The sequence below is a fragment of the Chelonoidis abingdonii genome, chromosome 6 (assembly GCF_003597395.2).
Source record: "Chelonoidis abingdonii isolate Lonesome George chromosome 6, CheloAbing_2.0, whole genome shotgun sequence".
Lineage (NCBI taxonomy): Eukaryota > Metazoa > Chordata > Testudines > Testudinidae > Chelonoidis > Chelonoidis abingdonii.
In genome coordinates, this window is record NC_133774.1 from 33,593,712 (window position 1) to 33,617,244 (window position 23,533).

Sequence of the window (23,533 nt, forward strand, 5' to 3'; positions counted from 1 at the left end):
GAGTGGGAAAGTTACCCCCGAGCCGCCGCAGCAGCTTTGCAAGGCTACAGCGACTGAAATATGATAATCAGAACAGCTGCTCTGCGCTGCCTTCCACCAATCGGCGCGGGACAGGCTTGACGTCCCCGCGCGTTACGTCAGGCCAATGGAGATCTAGCCGAGTTGGAGCAGAGAAGTTTGAGTAAGAGATAAGGAAGAGACTAGTGCCCGATCAGCGCTGAGTCCGGCTCCGCAGCGCCTCTTCCAGTCCCAGCACACGGGCAAAACTGGACTGCCCGGCAGCGCGAGAGAGGGCAGTGCCGCCCGGCCAGCAGCGCCTCTGCAGCCCGGCTGCTGCCCAGATCTCGCGCTCTGCTTTTCTTTTTAGCAACCGCTTTAAAACCTACTTTGGGGTCTTAAAACGAAAGCGCACACCACCATTCCACTGTGGACAATACCTCCTCTTACAGATATGGGAGACATGGGAGACCCACCAAAAAGTAAGGAGGATTTTTTTTTTTACTGTTGTTGGAATCAATGTGCTGTCTGTTGTACCCGTGTCAGGCAGGGAGCTGCTATGAGCTGCTCATCTGAACTTCCCTGGAATGGTTGAGAAGGTGCCTTTGTTGCCATGCCTGCATGCTTGCTGTGTTTTAACCTCTTATCCTTGTATTTCCATAGCCTTGGGTCCTGGGCGCCTTTAAAGTTTGGGTCGCAGGCAGGATTTTAATGGTACTTCTGCCCTGGAGATTTAGCTATCTTCGCCTTAGACTCCAGTGGGTCTGCCTGAGTATACAGCACCTAGCCCATTTAGGCGAATTAGCATTAGGCGTGCGAAGGAGAACAAGTGACAACTGGAATGCTGTCTAAGCTTGCTCACAATATCGAGCCCTGTGTTATACGGGCGAGGGGTTTAAACATCCATGCGTTCAGTTCCCAACGCTTCCAGCCAACCCCTTTTTTATTTATATATAAAATGATTTCCCCTGGAGCGAAGAAAAATGGAAAACGAGGGAGTTTTGGGTTGTGTGCAAGGCTTGCAAAATTAGAAGCTTCACACAGAAGACTGTTCACATCTGCATTTTAACATACGTTCCCCGCCTCCTTTCTAAATGAGGCAAGGTTTTGATGGCACACTTCAATTACCATCCAAAAGTGCAATGCTCTTTTAAAAAAAGTCTAAACCTCCCAGAGTATGCCCTATAAGGGATCGACACTAAAAGTGTGTTTATCTCTGTAGGAGAGTAAACGGTTAGTCAATCATGTATTTATTTTCATTTCAGAAAAACGTCTGATTTCCCTATGTGTTGGTTGCGGCAATCAAATTCACGATCAGTATATTCTGAGGGTTTCTCCGGATTTGGAATGGCATGCGGCGTGTTTGAAGTGTGCAGAGTGTAATCAGTATTTGGACGAGACCTGTACGTGCTTTGTTAGGGATGGCAAAACCTACTGTAAAAGAGATTATATCAGGTACGCCATTTACGCTGTTTGATTATTTGGTTAGATTTTACTGTGTATAGAGACAGACAGAGGGAGAAGGCTTTTTTGTTTTGTTTTGGTTTTTGGTAAAAAAAAAAAAAAAGTTAGTTCTCCAAAGGTGCAAGGGGAAAAGTTCTAGTCAAGTTTATTCCATAAATTAAAATGAAAAATATAAAACACTCAAAAGTCAGGAATAGCTAGGGTTTGTAAGGACTTCTCTTGGTAAAGCACAATTTCCTGCAATGTGTGCTATGGTCCTAACAAAGCAGGATAGCATCTAAATGTTTATTTAAATAGTATAGCTATTTAGGCACAGAGCTGATCGCTTTTAAACACATACCTGCATCTCTGTGTGTTTGTTGTATGAGTTACGGGAAGGCAAAATCATATACAGAATGAAGACACTTCAAACATCTATGCAGTAAAAAAAAAATGAACGGACAAATAAACCTGTTTACAGCAGGGCCTATTTAAAAAAAAGAAGTTGAAGTTTACAATTCTGTTCTAAAGGAAGATCCTTTTTTTGTAAGGTTAAAAGATAGACTACAATGTTTCTTTGCTAAAATAACTGGCAAGTAATCTTTTTAAATATTAACCCCTTGGTGATATCTGACTGTCTTTTCTTTCTTATCTTATCTGTGCTGATGAATTAGACAGAGCAGATCAAATTGCCCATCATCTGTTCGCGAACAATTGGGTATATTTAGATAATGGAACTGCTTCCTTCCTCACATTAAAATCTGGTAACTGATAAAATGTGAGAGTTGCCAATCCTAACACTATAGCGAAACCAAAGCAGAACTTTGGGGGTGTTTATTATTTGCGCTCTTGGGTCACGTTTATCTGTTGCTAGCCTTTGGTGTCATCTGCTGGGTTTGTGTATAGCAGAACTTTGTATATTACCTATGCTGTATGGCCAAAACATTGTTACAGAAAATTTCGGGAATAAATATCACCCATTAAAGATACCTTTGTAGATTCATTTTAATTCCGAATTAGAACAAACCACTTGAGTTCCTCCAATGCACATATCATAAATAGTTGGGTCATTAAAGCCACGTTGTGAAATTATCCTCCAAGTTTTGCAATGTTGAGAACAATCCACTCCGTTCTTAGCTTTACTTTTAAACGTGTCTGGGAGCGGTGTTTTTATTTATTTTATTTTATTTATTTTTTAACATTGTTCTTTGACTCTTTCCCAGTTTCAAAAGAGAGAAAATGTTTAGGAGTGTGACCTGGTGGTTTTGTTCCTGTGTGAATTTCACTGAGTAGGGGAGATGAGCAAATAATTTCAACTTTGAAAAGTTTCTGCAGAACAAATTTCATTTGTTCAAATTATTTAAAATAAAAAGTGTACAATCTCTGCTAGGCGACCTTGAATTAGACGCTGAGCAAATATGAAATTGTCAAGCATATGCGCAAAAAATAACTTCTGTACCTATTAAGCTATAATATTTGGAGATCGAGCAGTTCTTTCGTTATTTTTCATGAGATTTTATAATTCAGAAGTGTTAGATGTGAGTAGAAATTGAATACATTGTGTGTGACACACACTCTGCTATACGTGCACACACAAATAAGGTGTAAATATGTGTGTGTGTCTAGACATACACACAACACAGAGATTGTGTGCATTATAGAGGGTATTTGGAAGAGTTTCTGTGTGTATATATTGTAAACTATTTAGGAGTGTGTGAACTCGTATATGGGTATGTGGGCATATATTTTTAGAATTATACTAATTTGCCTTGTTAATCAAAGAGGTTAGCTAAATAATATTCAGTTTGAGCCGATACACCGAGAAGCTGTGAAATATGACTCAGGACTACAGCTGATAGAAATATAACTGTGTGTCTATATAGATAGATACTGCTACCTGAAATGTGCCCCTCTTTCCGTATCGAAGAGGACTCAAGCTCCAACACAGTAGCTATTAAAGATAGGTATAAAACAAAGAGGCGAATTATTTGCTCTGTTGAAATATCAGTAAGGAAGTTTTCCTTTCGTTTGTGTCTGAAGGCTTTAGCGTTCAGCTTAAGGTGGTGCTGGTGGCGAGAGTGCAAAGATTGAATTAGGAGAAAGGCTGGAACGCCGCAGCATTTAAAACGCACTTTAATACAAAAGTTACGCGACAGAAAGAAGGCGGAAGGTAGAAAGAATCTTGAGACCTGTAGTGCCCAGAAAAGTTCCTCCTTCGGTGTCCTGAGAAGGGAAAAGTAAAACTCTAGCTACTGGAAACCCTAGTGTGCAGGAGGCGGCAAAACTCCTGAAGGTTTCATTCAAAAAAAAAAAAAAAAAAAGAGGCTAATAGGTTTGTGTTTGTGCAATGGGTGTCACTCTCTGTCATCGGAGCCAGCCTTTATTTTACATATTATACACAAGCGGGTTGCTACAGCTCTGGAGCAGCGTGGGGGCAGCCAACGTGCCCTGAGCCCAGTGTGAAAGCGCCTGGTGCCCCACCCCCGCCACCCCCTTTGCTGGGCGGCTCAGGCTGTGGGGCAGGACAGGGGTAAAGAAAATCCTTCCTGAGGTTTTGTGTTTGTGTCCCCCCCCCAGTGGTGCTTGCCTTGGGAGGGGGGGTGTCGTCTGAGCTCTGCAGCCTTTCACAGCGGCGAGATCTAGGCATTGGCGGTAACTGAATCCGTTTTATTCCTTTCTCGTTCCAGCTTCTGTGCTATAAAGGCTTGTTTAACTAGCGGGCGGCGTGTGGCGAGTGGAGCAGGGCCGGGGGGCTGCACACGACTGGGGGTGAAACCTCTTTTCTCCTTCTTGTCTCTGGGCCGGGCCCTGCTCAGGTTATACGGCATCAAGTGCGCCAAGTGCAGCATCGGCTTCAGCAAGAACGACTTCGTGATGCGCGCCCGCTCCAAGGTGTATCACATCGAGTGTTTCCGCTGCGTGGCCTGCAGCCGCCAGCTCATCCCAGGGGACGAGTTCGCGCTGCGGGAGGACGGCCTCTTCTGCCGAGCCGACCACGACGTGGTGGAGAGGGCCAGCCTGGGAGCAGGGGACCCGCTCAGCCCTCTTCATCCCGCCAGACCGCTGCAGATGGCAGGTACTCCTCCAGTCCACAGAGAGAGAGAGAGAGAGAGAGAGAGAGAGGGAGCTGCTGCGACTGCAGGCCACAGCCACTCTGTGCATCTATCGGCTCTGCAGCGAGAGCGGCCAGGGCTTTGTTCCAGCCCTTCCTTCATTCCTCTGCCTCTCTGTGTGTGTACCATACAGCTCTGTAGCCATATATGTGCATGCATGCGTCTGGCGTGTTCTATAGAACACGTGTGTGCTGTGTAAAGCCAGGCATAGTTGTAGATCTCTATATAGAGGAGCCTGCCTATAGAAATGCTATAACTATCACTGTCCATATATGCGCATCTAGATGACAATATAACAGCACATATGACATCAGAACAGGTATACACACACCTGTCTATATCTATGTACACCCATGTATATATCCGAAAGCATATCATTTTATGTCTAGCTCTAAAACATTATATGTACGTGTGTATTTATATAAACACATTAATATATTATAGGTGTATATAATCTCGTGTTTACATAAATATTTGTGCACACACACATATAAGCCAGTATTAAAACCTTTGAAATCTAGTGATTCGCTGGAAGTACATACCTAAGGTGTTGTATGTGCATTTGTCTAATGAGAGCCCTGGGAGAACCAGTGGACCCTTTGGGGCATATATTTCCTCTTTTGAAAGTGGGTTGGTTAGATAGATAGCTAGATAGATAATCTAATGTTTATATAGTACTTCTATATTAAATCACAAATACCTTTCCATTTACCCCCTCTCCCCTCCAACCCCCCCCCCCCAACATTTGGAATAGGTTGTTTTAAAACATTGGTAGAAAGGGGGTCCGAAAAGGGATAGACTTAATAACTGCAAGCGAGCACTTAGGCTGTAATTTAAAACTGTCAACAAGCTAATCTTCACTAATTGCCTTTTAAAGTGATTCTGCCTTCTTGAAACGTTTTATGTGATTTGATGAGAATTTCATCTTAAACTGCGCGTTGCAACTTTAGACTCGACCCAACATAGAGGTTTACTTACACTTTTAGTTTTCGACCTGTGCAGTAGATACTTATAGAAACTGAGCTTTAGGAAGGGGAACAGCTTTCACGGACAAATAAACAATACAAGATTGGAATGGAGAACTGCTATTCAGGTAACTAACGCTAAGGGATATTTACAAACCCAGCCACGTTTCTACGGGCACAGCTGCCTCTTTTGAACGGTTTTCAAGTGACCTACGTATATATAGCAGAGAAACATATAGCTAATCATTCCAGAATTTTGGACAGATTATGCAGATCCCTTCAAGCATATTTGTGCATGTCTTGTAAGGAATATTGTGTCTGCAGTTACAAAATTACCAGTGTTGGGGGATCTTGTTCGGTCTTCATCGAATGTCTTTGCTGTTTTGTTGTGTCCACGGAGAAACAGAAACCCGATTTTACAGGACAAAATTGAACACTCCTTGGCCAAGCTTTTAGTAATGTTTACTCTTTATTTTTGGCCAAGTGACATTTAGGGTATTCTAGTAAATTTAATTTCTGAAGAAAAAAAGAATCTATGCACTATCAGTAAAACGATGTATTTCTAACTTTCGATTGACAATGTCCATTTGGTTGCATGTCCCGACGGTTTCCGTGAAAATAATCAACCGCCATGCTTTCCCTTCCCCTTTTATGATTTTGCAATACCTTTAGATTTTTAAGGGACACAGTGACATAACTTCACCTTGAACCTTCACTTTCACAAACAGCCTCTTCTCTTGGGATGTGCCTTTCACATACAAGGTTTTCTACAATGAATAGGTTTGCTTTGTTTTGGAGCAGTAGTGTAAAACTGTTGGTAGCCGATGCATGTAATTGCGCTCAAGGTCTCAGGCCACTGTTGTGATAGAGTCTACATACAACAGGCAGGCACACGAATTATGCTTAAAACTTTTAAGCTAACTATCCACTTTTGTGGTTTCTCCATAAATAAATACTCCCCCCACCCCTTGCCAGTTATGAAGTAGAATATTCCTTGTCTGTCAAAGATAATATAGGGTTGATCTTCAGTTTGTTTGTTGTCCTCCCACCCCAATTATTTGTCTGTACAGTAAAAAATGCCGATTGTGGTGTGATTCCATCAGCTGGTAGGGGAGAGATAAGGACAAGAACTCAGCTGAATGCCTTAATGGCCTTTTCAGTAAGGATCTACCCCAGAACTCCCTGACTCTCTGTAGATTCTCTGCCTCTTACTTATGGGGGTCCTGTTCGTTCCTCTCCCCTTCCTTTGCAGCAGAACCTATCTCTGCCAGACAGCCCGCTCTTCGACCCCACGTCCACAAGCAGCCGGAGAAGACCACCCGAGTCCGAACTGTGCTTAATGAGAAACAGCTTCACACCTTGAGGACCTGCTACGCTGCCAACCCCAGACCCGACGCGCTTATGAAGGAGCAACTGGTGGAAATGACTGGCCTCAGCCCGAGGGTCATCAGGGTCTGGTTTCAAAACAAGCGATGCAAGGACAAAAAAAGGAGCATCATGATGAAGCAGCTTCAGCAACAGCAGCCCAATGACAAAACTGTAAGTGGCTGCAGCCTGTGATCCTAATGGAACGTTCCTTCCTGAAGTGGAAATGATCCTTTGATCTTGAAATTGTACCGAGACCACCTCTGACCAGCCTTCTTTGGGGTTGGGTTTTGTCTGGGCAGATAAATGCCGCTGATTATGTGAGAGCTCCATTTTAAAAAAGTACAGATGTGGTACAAGTTGGTTTGCCTTCAGATTATTATTCACGTATTCTGTTTTCAATGCAATTAAAATAGACCATAGCAAGAGGATTACACCGCCTGCTCAAGCGGACACGCCTTTTGGTGGGGCTAAGGATTCAGTGTGCATTAGAGTAAATGTGAATTGTGACCCGAAGAGTTTAGGGGATGTAATTAAGCCGAGCATTGTGTAATATTTATTTTGCAAATGCGATGGACTCCTTAACTGGAAAAGACCGCATTCCCCCTCGTCAATGGGGGAATCAAGAACACAAATCTGATGCATTTTCTTAGCACTTTCTATATTATAACGTGCATATTGGTATAAATGAGCAACTGCACCCAGTGTAGGAAAAGACAAATGCAAAGGAAAGATTTTGATTTGTCATCCTAGTCACAGTAATTTCAGCGTTACATACGTGTGCATATGCACACATGATGCAAACAAGCTGTCTCGCGTTTAAATTGCAAGATTTAGCAAAGCAAGTTGCCTTGCTCCATTTTGCAACCTTTCCCCCCTCTCTCCCCGCTTGAGTCTTTTAAGAAGGGACAAGGTGGGTGAGGTAATATCTTTTATTGGACCAACTTCTGTTGGTGAAAGACACAAGCAGCTACTTATTCCCTCTATATTCAGTATATTGACTGACTTGAAAAAAGACTATGAATTCATAAGGCTGCCTAGTTAAATGGAATTTAAGGAGATTCATTTTGCGGTGTTAGAATGCAATAAAACACAATGTTATCAGCACACTGTTCCTCAAGGCTCCGAGTCATTTTGTACATAACAGCCGTAGCGTTTAGAATATACAAAGGTTTTTCTAAAGCTACTCAACGCCCGAGGTTGGTAGCGTAGAAGTTATGCGATCCAGTTAAGGTCACACAGAAAGCCAGCATGGATGCAAAATATAAACCCAGGGTGGTTAACCCTTTCTTGTTCCTTGCCATGCATACATCGCCAGGCAGTGGTATTTGGTGTAAGTAGTTAATAACCTTATAGGCAACCGGGCATGAAGAAATACAAGGATTAAGGAGAAAGAAAGTAAGCTTCCAATGTGATAAATGCAGAAATAGGCTGACCTATAGTAGACTAGGGTAAGACATTCACAGCAGATTAACTATGTAAATACAGGCGACTGTATAGATAAGATAGAATAGCAGTTTATTGACTCAGCGCTTATATACAATGAAGTTAACAAAGCTCATTAACATCTTTTGGTCGGTTGTTTACAGAATATTCAAGGGATGACAGGAACTCCTATGGTGGCTGCTAGTCCTGAGAGACATGATGGGGGTTTACAGGCTAACCCAGTGGAAGTGCAGAGTTACCAGCCTCCTTGGAAAGTACTGAGTGACTTCGCATTGCAGAGTGACATAGATCAACCTGCTTTTCAGCAGCTAGTAAGTGTTAGTTCACAGACTGAATATGCTAATGTATACACGGGGCAGAATATTGGGTATTCTCTAAACTTGGTGTATATGTGCTGTGAGATATGAACCCCAGACTATAAATGCATTCCTCATATTTGCATTATTGCAATATGTCAGTATTTAGAATAAAATGGATTTTATATGGCTCCATTCAAAGCCCACTTTGAAGTCAGTAAAAAGGCTCCTATTGATTTCAGTGGGCTTTGGATCAGACCCATAAACAAGGTCTGAAATAGTAATTAAGATAATTATAGTCACAAAATTTTAAAGCAAATCTATGGAAAAGACTAGCATTAAAAACTATAAGCAAATCATTTTACTCTTTGTAAACTTACAACAGCAATTACTAACATTGGGTCCACATTTTTTTTTCATTTTGCCTATGTAGTACAGAATTGAGTTCAACTGTATGAATATGTCAGCCAGACCGATGAGATTCTTAAAACAGGGAGGGTGGGAGAGTGTAAATCTTTCTTTAAGTATGTACCACTAGGCAGATATATATATCTACCCCATCTGAAATTATATCTTATTTTATAAAGGGAATTGTTATTACATAGTCACATGCAAAAGCCAAACAATATTAATGGACTGGCTTAACCAACAAGAAGACAGAAATTTAAGAATAAATTCTGTTCTTAACTCACTTCCTTATGCCTACGTCATTTGGCAGCTCATATGGGACCATATCATCTGCAATACTTAGGCTCAACAAGGTGAATTAAGGACAGAAGTTCAACCTTAACTCAATTTCCTGGCCTAAGTGTGTTTAAACCAGATCTTTAAAATAATAAGGTACGTTGTGTATGGTTTTTCAGTGATTCACAGTGATAACAAATAATAATGAAATATTACCATAGAGGTTTTTGATTGGTCAAGCAATTTTTCAAAATGATTCCTTGGAAAATAAAAATAAAGGTTTGAGACACCAATGTATATTTCTAGATCTTTCCCTTTAGTGATCCACTCATTTTTATGATGTTCTTTCTCTTATTCTGATGCTGATGAATGAATGGAATGCTATGTCCATTTGGAATGCCCTGTAATTGAGCAGACTGTTCTGTGGATGCTATGATATAGATCATCTTGGTTCTAGAGCATCTTCTACTCCCCATGCTTAAACCAAGCTATCCAGTAGGCAGGGGGGAAAAAAAAAGAAACAACAAAACAAAACAGTGACCTGCTTTGTCTGCTTTACTTATTATGGGTTAATGGAACAGAAGATCTTTAAGCCTTGGGATAGACTGGCCGTTGGTGGGTACTAAGTCCAGCAACAGAATTCAATGTTTTGGGATGTAACCAGGAGGCAAAATTTGCCCTATATTTTTAATGACAGCATGACCAAAAATGGAGCATATCGATTGAAAAATGGATGCCTCAGGAGCATTTTGTAGCATGGACACAGTGTAGTGACTGTTCAAGTGGCTGATGCAAATTTCAGCCATGTAGCCAGGGCCTTAATCATAGAATCTTCTAAGCAAGAAGGAGCAAACTGAATTGTGGGTGTATTAGAAATGCTAAACTCTCCATACTATGGACACTGTTAGACTAAGATCTGATCTCCAGCTCACAGTGGCTTTAGTTACCCTTTTTACCCAATTCACTCTCATTTAATATGGATCCATGGAGTCCGCATCCCACTTGGGGAAGACGATGGCTTGTTGAAAGGCTCATAGAGCTTTGTGCCATTTTTTATTGTATTATGCACCACAAAGAGGAGTGGGAAATAGCCTTGCAGTTTCATGTCAGAAAACACATAAAGTTCTTAAATAATTGACTGCAACATACTGTTGGGAATTCCCAAACAATTAGAATGCAAAGATCTCTGAAAGACCTGAGAAAACAGGTCTAATTAATAACAGTTTTTGTCGTCATTCTCCCCCCCCCCCCGCCGCCCGTTTTGGTTTTAGAAATCAATTTTGTTCAGTGAATTGTTTTGGGGACTGATTCAAAAGTCATTCAAGTCAACGGAAAAACTCCCATTGTTTTCACTGGGTTTTGGATGATGCCGTTTGTAGCGCATGTTGCTTATGTATTTGTGTTTCTTTTTCTTCTCCTCCTGCCTTTCATTGATAACTATGACTACATTTGTAACCTCCCCTCCCCTCCCCTTATTTTCTTTTGGGCAGGTTAATTTTTCAGAAGGAGGACCAGGTTCCAATTCCACCGGAAGTGAAGTAGCATCAATGTCCTCTCAGCTCCCAGATACACCTAACAGCATGGTAGCCAGTCCTATTGAGGCATGAGGAACAATTAATTCAGATTTTTTTTATTATTATTTCCCCCTGTTGAAGAGAGTGGGGAAGTTGTCACGTTGAGACTCTGAAACTTAAAAGTATTTAATAAACCTGTAATGAATCTAGCAAAGAACGCTCCAGAAGTGCATGGAGTCTTGTTATAAATGACAAGGTGAAATGGTAGCAACACTGTGAAGACAATCATGGGATCTTACTAGAATAATAATAATTTAAAAGAGTAAATAAACACATGATATCCAGTGATCACAGGAGCATCGAAAAGACGTTTTTGAAACGTAGAGGATTTGTATTTATGGATCTCAGAAAAAAAGAAGCATCTTTTCATTTGACTGAACATAGAAAGAAACCAAGCTAGAGAGACTGTCTGTACTCCATCCTAATCCGAATGGTGCTGTTTCTCATTGGTCATTGCCTTGCCAAAAAGGAGCTCCTCCAATAGGTTTCACAACATCAGGAAAAGACAATCTAGCCCCGCATGGTTGAAAGATTCATTGCAGGAAGCAGGAGCTGCATTGGTTTGCAATGTTTTTGTTTTTTTTAGTTGACTCTTAAGGGGTTGTTTCCTGGGTCTCTTATAGCATGTACTGTAGCTGGGGTTTTGGTTTTGGTTTTGCTGAGATCCATCCTCTATGGAGAAGTCTGAAGCGACTTTAAAAACAGGTTTTTGAATTCCTATTTAAAAACCGACTTATAAAGCATTGCAACAAGGTATACCTCTACTTTGCCACAAAGCGTCTCGGGATTGTGTTTGAATCGTGTCCGTCCAAGAACTTTCCCCCCCAAAGATGTGTATAGTTATGGGTTTAAACAACTGTTTCTCTCTCTCTCTCTTTCTGGAAATAAAGAGGAAAAAAGAATTTTTTTGGTTTGCTCTTGCATTGCAAAAATTATAAAGTAATTTATTATTTATTATCGGAAGACTTGCCACTTTTCATGTCATTTGACTCTATTTTTTGTTTTTGTTTGCTGAAGTAAAAGAAAAAAGGAAAAAAAAGAAGAAAAAGGTTGTACCGTGGTCTTTGAATTATATGTCTAATTCTATGTGATTTTTGTCTTTTTTTCTTAAATATTATGTGAAATAAAAGCGCCATATGTAGAATTATTATATCTTCAGGACTATTTCACTAAATAAGTGTTTGAAATATAGAAAAATAAAACTGATAAAAGTTCCCTCTCTTCTATATTTACAAGTTCACAGCTAAATACCTGAAATAAAATATTGCATGCAAAGTCGGTATTATTGAAAATACGGAGTGTGATATTTTATTGCAAGTATTAACGATCAGCTTGTAAATTTCAATTTCGACAACTGTATCAGGGCTAGTTTGATGCCTTAGCGTTCAATTGATAACGTTACAAACTATCCCTTCCCCCCTCCTCTCCTACCCTTTAAAAGTGATATTACTCTAGGCATAACCAGACAATGCTGAGAAACCTAAAGAACTGACATAGCCAATAGAGCTCAGCTTTTCTGAGCTGTATTATTTAAAACAATAAGAAGAAAGTGCTGTATACCAAAGCCTCGTTAAGATTGCTGAAGTGACCTGTATTTGAAGTATAAGCTCCTGATAAAAGGGACATATTTTGCTTAGTAAGTCAAGTATGACTATTATTTATCAGTGTCTGCTGTCAAAACGACTGAAAAATGCTGCAGGAGGAATAGATTTGAGGGGATGTTGCTGTGAAATCTCACGATTGGTGTTTCTCTTGTTTTCTTTCGACTTCCTTTCCCCGCCCCCCTCCACCTTTTCTTCCATTTTTTTAATTTGGGGGAAGGGTGGAAGGTGGTGGTGAAAGCTAGAAAGGTGGGCGATTTCTTGGGGCGGGGGGAGGGAGGAGGGGAAGAAAACCGCAGGAAAGGATAAGGGGTTTTTGCTCCTGTTCAAGTATTCCCTCGTGCTCACAGCCATTACAGGACAAAGGCTCACTTTAAAAAAAAATAAATCCTTAACAAGTGGGATACGCAGAGATTTCGAGTCTGACAAAGACAGGTTGGGTTGCATGACCGTTTCTCCAAAGCGTCATGTTTTCTTAACATAATCTTATGCTCTCTTAGCCTCCCTCGTCCACCGCCCATCATCCTCACCCACTCACCCCGAGCTAGGTAAGCTATAGACAAACCATTTCGACAGTGGGGGGCGGAGAGTTAAAAGTCTAATATAAGGATAGAAACTGGATTCATTTTGTATGCTCAAGTGTAATACATTTTTGAATACTTGATAAATATTTAAATAAATATGAAATCTACCTTAAACCGTGTGAGTAGTAACACTTGTATTTTCACACAGGATCGTAGGGTTGGTAAAATTCTTTTCGGGGGGTGGGGAGGAGGTGAGGATGTCATTATGTCATTTGTTTCAATGCATGTTCTACTGTTGAAAAGAGGGAATTTAGTACTCAGTTCCAGGGAGAGCGTCGCTTGCCGAGCATAAGCTGCTGTTAAGGACAAGACTGTAAGTCTGCCAGACCGGGCTGCACCCTCTTAATGTGGACACAGGAAACAAAATAACTTATCGTTGCAAATGCTGGGGGAATACCGTTGCACTGGACTTGCTTGTTGAGTGATATGTTTAATTTGTGGCAAATGCTCCAGTTCACCCTCCTTGAGCAAGAAAATCTCCCACTGAAATCAAAATTGGGCCACGGTGATCAGGGTTAGTCATAATATTGCTGAGCGTTAGAAGTTTATAGACAAGAAAAAAATGGCAAGTCTCTTATTGTTCCGGATTACAAAGCTTTGTTTTGATTTTCTCTTTTAACTGTTATTTATACAAGATTCGCGTCTGAATTTGACATTTCTAAGTAGCCATGAGTCTCCCAGCTACGGGTACAAAAGTCCATTCCAGTTTGCTCTGGAATAAAGAACACCGTGTTCCCCACTGCACAGCTTCTGGGAATTTGTGGCAATTTGACCCTTCGATGTGAAGATAAAATGTGTAATTATTTTTCCTTATGAAAAACAATCCCGGATTTCTTGTATATCTTTTTGTGGACTACTTTAAATGGAGTCTTCTGGAGCTGAAATGAAATTTGCCAATTCGGGGATTTTTAAAAAAAATGCATTTAGGAGTTAGTACATTGAGCTTTTGAATCTCTCATTACGGTTATCTCGATCTTTTATCCTAATTGCTAAAGAGATGCCAATGTATACGTTTGCATCTGTGTGTGTGTGGTGTGTGTATTGAATCCACAGTATGAACGTATGTCACCTCTCTCTGCAGTTTGCAAATGTTTCACGTGGAGCTTATTGGACTGCGGTGAAAAAGACTGATCGGTGTCATTCTACTTGTATTCGTTGTATTTTTTGTTAAAAAGAATCAGATTCCTGTTTATGTTCATAGTTCAGCACATTTTCTGAGCTCTTTAGCTTAGTTCTAGATTTTAAGTTTTACAGTTTTGCCTCAAGAAGAGGACTCCCAATTTATATATATGACGAGAGAGTGTGTCTAAAAATCTCTTCTAATCGTATGCCTTTAGATTGCCATTATGATTCCGCCGCCTTCCCCAACTCATTGCTCTGAATTCTTCTTTCTGGATAATACGATTTATTCTCTGCAGCATTTCTAAAAAAAAGTATAGAGCTCTTTTCCCGACACAAATCTCTCTCTTTATGTGTTTCATCCCAACTCTTCTGCCTCCTCAGAACTATCCTTCAAGCAGGCTCAGTTTTACAGGCTACCCGGCAGCTTTGGGTTCCTAGTGCTCAGACTTTGGGGCAGGAGGGGTGTTAAAGGATGAATTAGTTATATTAAGAAGTGCTGATTTTTTAAAAAATGAAGCTAAAGATAATTTCAAACAAGTCTTGTGCTGTCAGAAGATTCCTGCATTCTTGTATTTTTCTTTATATCCCTCCTCCTCAGGAGCTTGAGAGACATACGCTGCGGGACAAATTCTATCCATACAAATGTATGTGAATAGTTCATTGCTAGTGACTTCACTGAGAATACTCAGGTGAGCCAGGGTACCACGATTTATGAGAGAGCGAGAGAGCGAGAATCATTGTCTGGATGCATTCATTTGTTCTATCCATTCGCTAGTTTTTCCATGCACTTTAAGAAACGGATGGTAATTAACAAAACCAGCAGCTATGGCTCTTTTCCTGGCTCTTGTCTCTTGACAACGAACAACCTGCGCTATCAGTGTTCTATTTCAAAGTGTTTTGTTCACATGAACATCTTATTTTGCTCTTATTAAAGAATTATTTTAGTTCACACTGAATTTTTGTCTGCCCCAAGGTCATATTCATAACTGTTCTTATTTCATATTTTTCTAGGTAAATCTATCTCTGAACACCGCAAACCAACGTTTCGATGAAACGCAGACGATCTGGCGTCTGAATTTCAATTTTAAGACAAGTCAAATAGCTCAACAGTAAGTACTCGATTTTATGTATATATTTGTAAATTTCAGTTTGGGTCACCTAATTCAAAAAAACAAACAGAATGACCTTTAAGCGCTATCTGTGTGTGGAGGGGCTGCTCATTAACACCCTTTTGCAAGATTTCCCTCTGATCAGTTTAAGTCGAATAAATCCAGGAACACTACAAAGTAGCTTTCAGGAGGAAGTAATACCAAGATTGTTTTAACAATGAAAGTCACGTGCTGCAGCAATTTCTCCACGTTTAAAATCCGTAACATATTTTACAATATTAAGTCTCACTGCTGTGTGATTTTCAGCTGAACTGTGAGTAGTTCCTAAGGGGTGCTGGAAAGAGATCCTGTTTACTGATTGTTTCTGATTGTTGTTTTCTTGATAACAGAGCAAGCCACTGAATGGCTGTTTGAGCTCAGGCGCCACAAACATAAACTTAACTGCTAACAGTGTCCCGGTCCGTGATGGAGGATCTATTCGCTCCTCCCAGGGACTCCTGAAGTGTAGACAGAGAAGCTAGTTTATAAGGAGTCAGAAAGAAAGAGAGGCTGGAGTGGGGGTGGGGAGAGAGAGGAGACTTGCGATAGGACTGACCAGTATGCAGTAGCGTTGTATATTTCATTGTCGGCGCTGTCATTAGCGAGGGAAGCTGATGCAAAGTTCATCTGCCTGTGTCTTGGGAAAGACTTGTGTGATTTATTTTGCAGACATCTAGCCTTCCTGACCTGATTTGTTTATGATGTTATATTTGTATGTAGTTTTTTCCCCCTTCCTTTTATTTTCATTGTATCGTAACCAGATACGTGTTTTTTTAAATCAAACTCTAACGTGACACTCAGTAATTTGGGCCCGATCCTGCTCGTAGGGAAACTAAAATGAGTTGTTGCTATTATTGACCGCAGGGCGAGAAGGATCGGGTCCCCTAGGTTAGAAACCAGCCGCGCGGCGGTTTGTCTTTGCTGTTGAAATGGTATTGATTCCCTGTAGCTATGGAGTTATAAGAGGGAATTTGCAAAGCTGGGATTTCAGGAGTAAGTTTATTTATACCCCCCAGTAGATTGGGACAAAGCAAGGCAAGGAGCCGTGAGAGAGAGATAGAAAGGGGGGTGGGGGAGGTGTTGGGAAATAGAGACACTGGTCAAACCAGATCTCGGCTCCTATCAATGGGGCAGAGCTTGAGAAGCAATAGGAAGAGGAAAATAGGGTGTTACTGTGTCTTTTCTTTCGGAGGCTGTTCAGGTTGGTAGATCTCCGAGGCTAATCCAAACAACTAGCTTGACTTGTGAGGTCCGAAGTCTAGACAGAGCTGGTGGCTCGGCGGCTCCTTATCTGTCTTTGGAATCAGCCAAAAAGACTTTCTTAATGTCCACAGCAGCTCTAGGATCTGCCAGGCCAGGAGCCACCACACCTCGCAGACAGGACAACAAATACACCACCTGGAGGCTTTACAGCTCGCTTTATTGTTCCAATGGTGAATGTTTCAAAACATTCAGCTGTCTGTCTCTCCCTCTGCACCTCGCTTCCTCTCCCCTCCCACAAGCGAAGGGTGTAAACAAAATCGCACGAGTTTACTGGAGAGCCGGTTTCTTTTAAAAGCCTCTCTCATTTGGGGGTGAGCCTTCACCTCGCTGCCAGAAAAGGGAACGTGCTAACAGAGACCTCGACTCGTGTCATGAGAGTCAGGGTCAAAAATCGGGTTCCGGTCGTGTTGCTTAAGTTCAAGTTTTGGGTGGTATGGTGAGTGGGGGAGAAAGCTAAACTCCCTCTTACTCCTTATCATTAGAAAGCGATTGAACCAATTCAATTCAAGGAGAGGAAGTCCCCTCAGATCCCAGATCTTGTTTGGGAACTGGAAATTAACCTCTTTATGCAAGGTTTGTGGATACTGCAGTCAGTTAAGGTAGTTTGACGCAGTTTTGGTTGTGTCACCCCGATTTTTTTTGATCTTTCAAATTTTTTTAGTGTCCTTGCTTGTCTGGGTGATTTGTAGATGTAGAGGGTTCTTATATTTCCTGATTGTACAGTGAATGAGTCCGTAATAATTCTAGTTCTATCTATACAGCACAGACAGGAGCAGATTCGGATAGCGGCAGCGGTGTAAATCCGGACTATCCCTTTCGGAGTCAGTGAAGTGTCTCGGGGTTTACACCGGTGTAATTGAGATCAGGGCTATAATCATGCTAGTCCATTTTGAGAGAAGGAAGTTGATTGCTATAGCCACAGAGCATTACATACTATTTGCAGTAGCTATTGTAATTGAGCGTACTAACCTGAAATTAGGAAATTTGTCTGTGGCCAGCAACTCAATTCCTATACTATTTGGAAAGCTGCAGTTTGTGGGTGACTAGTGTTTCTATGTTTAGACTTCATAGTTATAAACACCTTTGTGTTTGGAGCAGAACAATTACAACTTATAACTTTCCTAATCTTTTTTCATCAAAGACATTTAAACAAAATAGGAGAATCTCCAACGTTTAAGGGAATTCAGGATTAAGATAGCTACATTTTCCCCAGAAAAGGATTCTTAACAGTAATCCTGGCACTATTTTTTTTTCTCATGGGTAAAACTTTCTGTTTATTTTGATCTGTCACAAATACAAGGTGTTGTTTGAATTGTGTTAAACTTAGCAGGTATATAGAGATAATATTAGACAGGTCACTGGGCATGATAAAGTAAAATATGGTGGGAATTAACTTGAAAAGTTTATGAAGGGTTTTACTACAGCTCATAAGTTATCCTTCCTATAGACTTGCGATGCTATGGATGAGATCTTATAATGAATGTGACACTTTTAAAATAAACCAGGGTTTGGAGTCCAAATATTTTATCCCAATATTAATATCAGTATACAAACTATGGGTCCAATCCTGAAAATGCAGAGCAGAATTCTCCTCATTGGTGTACCTAGTCCCATATAATTCTTTGGACTACTCCTGGGAGTAAGGATTTTCAGAATCAGGCCCTATATATGAGTTCATATAGGGCCTTCTGCTTCCGTTAAAGCCAGTAGAAGATTTACCCTTTACAAGTACGAATGCTTGAACACATAGCTCCTAAGGTAAATCATCTCTGAGACTGTCCTATTACCACTGAAGTCAATAGCCATGGACTTCAATGGGTGGGAAATCAATGCCTAATTTTGTAGTTGAAAATACCAATTTTTCCAGTCATTTTTCTCTACTTTGCATTAAATATTTATTTTACCATATGTAGCCACACAATATTTACCATCCAAAACTATTAACCCATCAATACATCACTAAATATCATCTTATGTGGTATAATAATTAGAAACCATGTTATGGAACCAAACAGTTCTTCCCTTACTCAAGTGTAGCTCCCTAGCAGATACAATTGTAGGAATTCCTATTTCATGAATCACTGGCAGGACAATATATTTTATGCAAATTGCCTAGATATTATTTTACAGAACTTAGTGAAACTAAGAAAACAAAAACAATCCTCCCCCCAACAAACAAAGAAAACTAATTTAACATCGTAAATATTTCTGACATTCTAATAGAGAATGATCCTGAATTCCTTCCACGCCCATTGAAGCCAGTGGCAGTTTGGGATGTACAAGAAATCCAGGATTCAGTCCAATAAAAGAGAACTGAAAAGCTTTTTAATTTCCCCCTGTCTATATCACTGAAGCACTACAGTAATTTTACTCACTTGAGTAAAGACTTTCAGGATCTGGCTCTTCTTGTTTTGCCCATTACCACTGAAGTCAATTAGGTTTTCCTAAGGCATTCAGTGGAAGAAGGATTGAGCCCCTACTGGCTTGTGAGCTCACTTAGTTGCACACCTCTACCCCGATATAATGCCGCTCGATATAACACAAATTCGGGTATAATGTGGTAAAGCAGTGCTCCGGGGGAGCGGGGCTGTGCACTCCGGTGGATCAAAGCAAGTTCAATATAACACGGTTTCACCTATAACGCCGTAAGATTTTTTGGCTCCCAAGGACAGCGTTATATCAAGGTAGAGGGGTATCAGTTTTGTTTAAAGAATGTTTCAGTTCAGTTGTCATTTTGGGACTCCTTGCCTCTAAAGCTGTGTAATGTAACTGTGGGGTTGGGGTGGTGGGGGGAAGAAACAAAATAATATTCATACAGAAGCAGTATATTAAAGTTAGTTGGATACTTATACTTTACCATTTTTTAAACAGCAGTTTTGTAAATTCACATCTTTGAACTTTATAAATTGCAGCACCTTGAACTGGTAAACCTTCAATGCCATTTTCATCTACCATGTAAATATATGTACTGATGTATTTTAGAACACAAACTGTAGGCCCCAATCTTCAAGCCCTCTATGAATCGAACACACATTGACTTCAGTGGAGCTGTGCCTCTTTACTTAAATTTGGCCCATTGATTTTTATCACTTTTCAAAGTCAAATATCTCTGCTGATGAAATGTAGCTAATGTCAAAAACAATTAGGCTATATCATGGACTGATCACATGCCAAATTTCTTTTCATATACTGTATTGATACCATTTTTGGGTACTAGGAGTTAAAGAATTAGCCATTAAAATTGTCCTGGAAGGAAACATTGTACGGGGAGACTTTGGCAAACCAGTAAAGTGCCTAAAACCACTATGGCTTATTGTTAAAAAGAAACCTAGTCAGCAAGCTGTAAATTGGCCATTCAGCAAGGTCAGCTTGACCAAGGCAGGAGGGGAAGGGGTTTAGGGTGCGAGGGAAAGGGAAGTTACCAAGAGCTTTGGGTTGAAAGAACCCCTGGTAACAACATGTCACCTAAATTCTCAACTCAGCAGTTTGTAGATTCTTTAAGATTGATTATGTCATTTTAAAATGTCAGTTTGCTTTCGCCAGCTAACTTCTCAATTCATAGCACCCAAAACACATGACAAAATGAAGAGACAATAGAAAATCTATTAAGGTTTCAACTACCATGAACATTAGTTTTATATCTATCATATTATTAATTTTCAATTTTATATAACTTCTTTCCAGTAAATATTTTGTCTATTAAAACGTTTTTCTTGTCTGAATCATCAGCTCATTTATTCAGAGATTTATTTGACTATTCTTTACTACTACTCTGTGTTTGTGCAGTGCTTGGTGAAATCTTAGGCACTCTCATAATAAACAGGAACAATAAAAATAATAATTAGAAACATAAAAAGGCCAACTTGGTGACTTTAGCACATGGACACAAAACCAGCTCTTCTAAGCGATTAATTTATTTACTCACACACAGGTTCAAATTTGTGTCTGCTTCTGCTCCCACCCTCTTTGCAAAACTCCTGACAAGTTAACGGGAGAAGAACTGGGCCCGGAGTTCATTGTGCTTCTCCAGGAAAAATGGGAAATATGAATGAAAGGCATGAGAGAAAACAGTTTAATCACTGACAGTACATTTGTTTTATGCTGTAAAAAGGGAGTCTTTCTAAAACAAAAAGCATGATCAAATGTTTGGCTGAAGAATAGTTCATAAAAACAATACACTTATTTAGTAGGTTTTTGATTTTGTCACAATCAGGAATAAGTTGCGTGTTTAGACCAGTAATGCTAGTAGAAGTGGTGGGAGCCCTTCATTCTACAACCTGCTTCAGATCAATATCCTTTTTGGCTAATTAAGGCCGTTAGAGAAGAAAGCGTGTCAACTGCTGGCGGAGCACATCAATGTTTCTCTTAGGGAGGGCATATTTCTCATTTCACTTATGGATGATGTGGTACAGCCTTTACTGAAGCAATCATCAACTGATACTGACAACCTGGTATCTGTTATCTTTTCCTGGTTAAATTTGTACAGAGTTGTGGCAAGACAAACAACTCCAAAGTATGGGGTGCCACAGATCTTCATCAGTCCAGGTATAGATCTAGGAAGAATATTGAGGTTACAATTAAAAGATCTCCCAATAATGGATGAAGATCGGATATCCATGCTACTACTGATTATCTATTGCATGCCTTTGATATGGCTGAGGTGAGGTACTGTGGATGAGTCTGTAAACCCTACTGGGAATAGACAGGTTTGTAATTCAGAGGGGCTGTTTGAGTGTAGTTCTGGGCAATTGTACTTCTGCCCAAAAGTTCTGTCATGTGGAGTCTGCTGGACTCAGCCCTCCTCCTCATGGCCCCTCCTCTTGTTCAAAGTACATATGGGTCTATAGGTATTGCTAGTGAGAAGACATAGTCTATAGTGTGTACAGTATGCTAATAGCTCTAAGCATAGAGGGCCCAAATACTCTGCTGTACAAGAGATCTAGCCAGCCTTAGCAGTGTGGAGGGGACAGAACAAGGGAGAATCTGGTCCTAGATATCTGTCTCATCTGACTCACTCATTGCTGTCTAGTGTCACCCACTGTTTGGGTGAGATTGAGGAATAGATGAGAACCAACTGGCTGAGCGTAATCTGGATAAGACTTGAGGCAATGCTGGTAGGTTGAGGGAAGCGGCCAGCAGATTTGGCAAAGATTGTATCTGCCCTTCTTCCTGAGGGTGTGTTTCTGCCACTTCACAATCTGGAGGTATTACTGAATTCTCAGCTATTAGTTGATCATATTGCAGCAGCTTGAAGGATGACCTTTTCCCCATCATTTTCTGTTCAGAAGGCTGTTATCGCTTCTTTTGGATGTATACCTCATTCTTAGGATCCCGGGCTCTGCCACTTAGATCGCTGCAATGCAGTCAATATTGCATCAAATAAATCACTCTGAACTGAAGCTTGGGCAAAATGCTGCAGCTGCTCATTAAGTTGTGTATCTTGCTCGGAGCACATGACACCGGTGCTCCTGGATCGACACTGGCTGCCTATTAGTTTCCAGGTGGAGTTTAAAGTGTTATTTTTGACCTACAAAGCTTTAAGTGGTCTGCGACCTGCCTACTTGAGAGACTGATTCTCTTCCCATGTGATATGGTCACAGCTGCAGTCAGTGGGAGGTGCTGAAGTTGAAGCCCCTTCAGTATAAAAGAAAGGCAGCTGCCAGCAGTGTGTTTTCTACAAGGGTTCCTCTCCTTTTTAACCTTCCCTTTCCCCTTTGGTCTGCAATAGCTTGAATATGTTGACCTTCAGGGCATACTTCAAGGTCTGTCTATTCACCCAGACTTCTGGGGGGAGGGAAGGGCACAAGAAGGTTTGGTAGCTGTGCTGAAAGAGGATATCATTTATGGGTTTGATTCTCTCTCTGGATAGTTATTTTCTAGTTTGGGGATGAGGATTAGCTGCTTAATTTTTTTCTATCTGATTTTATTTTTAATTTGTGGCAAAGGTGCCTTATGCCTCCACTTCAATTCTGGCCCCTTCCATGCAAGAAAGGGGAGATCTATCTACACAGGGGCCCCTTCACACACAGATTGGGTGGGGGTAGGGGTGGGGGTGAACAATTCTGTCCCTGCCCCCCCCCCGCAATGAAATTTCAAAAGACACGATCTCCTTTCTAGAGTTTGTCTGAACTATCCTGTAGGATTCAATGGCAGGGGTATAATTCTGTACTGAATTCTATAAGATGGTCCAAACAATTTATAGAAAGATTATCATTTTCTGTGGGACTTGTTCAAAATGGTTAAGTAAATATAATTAGTGACAACTGATTTAAATCATAAAGAGATCATTTTGGCTTGAGTAGCAGGAAAAAGCATCTTCACAGTGAGAGACTGGGATAGAGAGTGGAAGAATTTCCGCAGGGAAAGAAATGGAAAGTCTGTGGGTTGGGACATTTAAAATTAGCCTGGACAAAAAAGTAAATGGCCAACAGGGATAATCCTACATTGGGAGGGAAATACTTTATCATCATAAACATTTATTCAAAGCTAAAATGGTGCTACGTATTTTACAGAGAGGTAAATTAGACACAGTCCCTGCCCCAGACATCTTAAGAATCTAGATCTAATGGCAGACATGACACAAATGAAAGCAACAACAAAATGGGAACAGTGGGATAAGAACACAACATTAATATTGGATGGTTTCTCACAACCAAGAATTTATGAGGAGACTCAAAATAAGCTTGATTCTTAATTCTGTTTGTCAATGCTGCCTACAGTACCTAGCAAAACAGATTGTGACTAATTAAATTATATTTTTAAATAAATTATTTTATTTTAAAACAGATTATTTAACAGTAAATTAATCTCTTAAGTGGACAGCATGGTTACAAATGGAAAACTATGGATATAATTTTATTGCTGACTCTGTGGAATGCTTGTATTTCAGACTGCATACAGCAGGGGTGGCCAACCTGAGCCTGAGAAGGAGC

General features: G+C 40.6%; 1 protein-coding gene across 1 annotated transcript; it reads left to right on the plus strand.

Moving 5' to 3' along the window:
- The first annotated feature begins 280 nt into the window (after positions 1-280).
- ISL1 (ISL LIM homeobox 1) lies at positions 281-11,103 on the plus strand. The gene is made up of 6 exons (XM_032805286.1): positions 281-479; positions 1,263-1,452; positions 4,257-4,516; positions 6,771-7,057; positions 8,473-8,640; positions 10,800-11,103. The coding sequence occupies exons 1-6, from the start codon at positions 452-454 to the stop codon at positions 10,914-10,916; spliced, it is 1,050 nt and encodes a 349-aa protein (XP_032661177.1). The 5' UTR covers positions 281-451; the 3' UTR covers positions 10,917-11,103.
- The last annotated feature ends 12,430 nt before the right edge of the window (positions 11,104-23,533 follow it).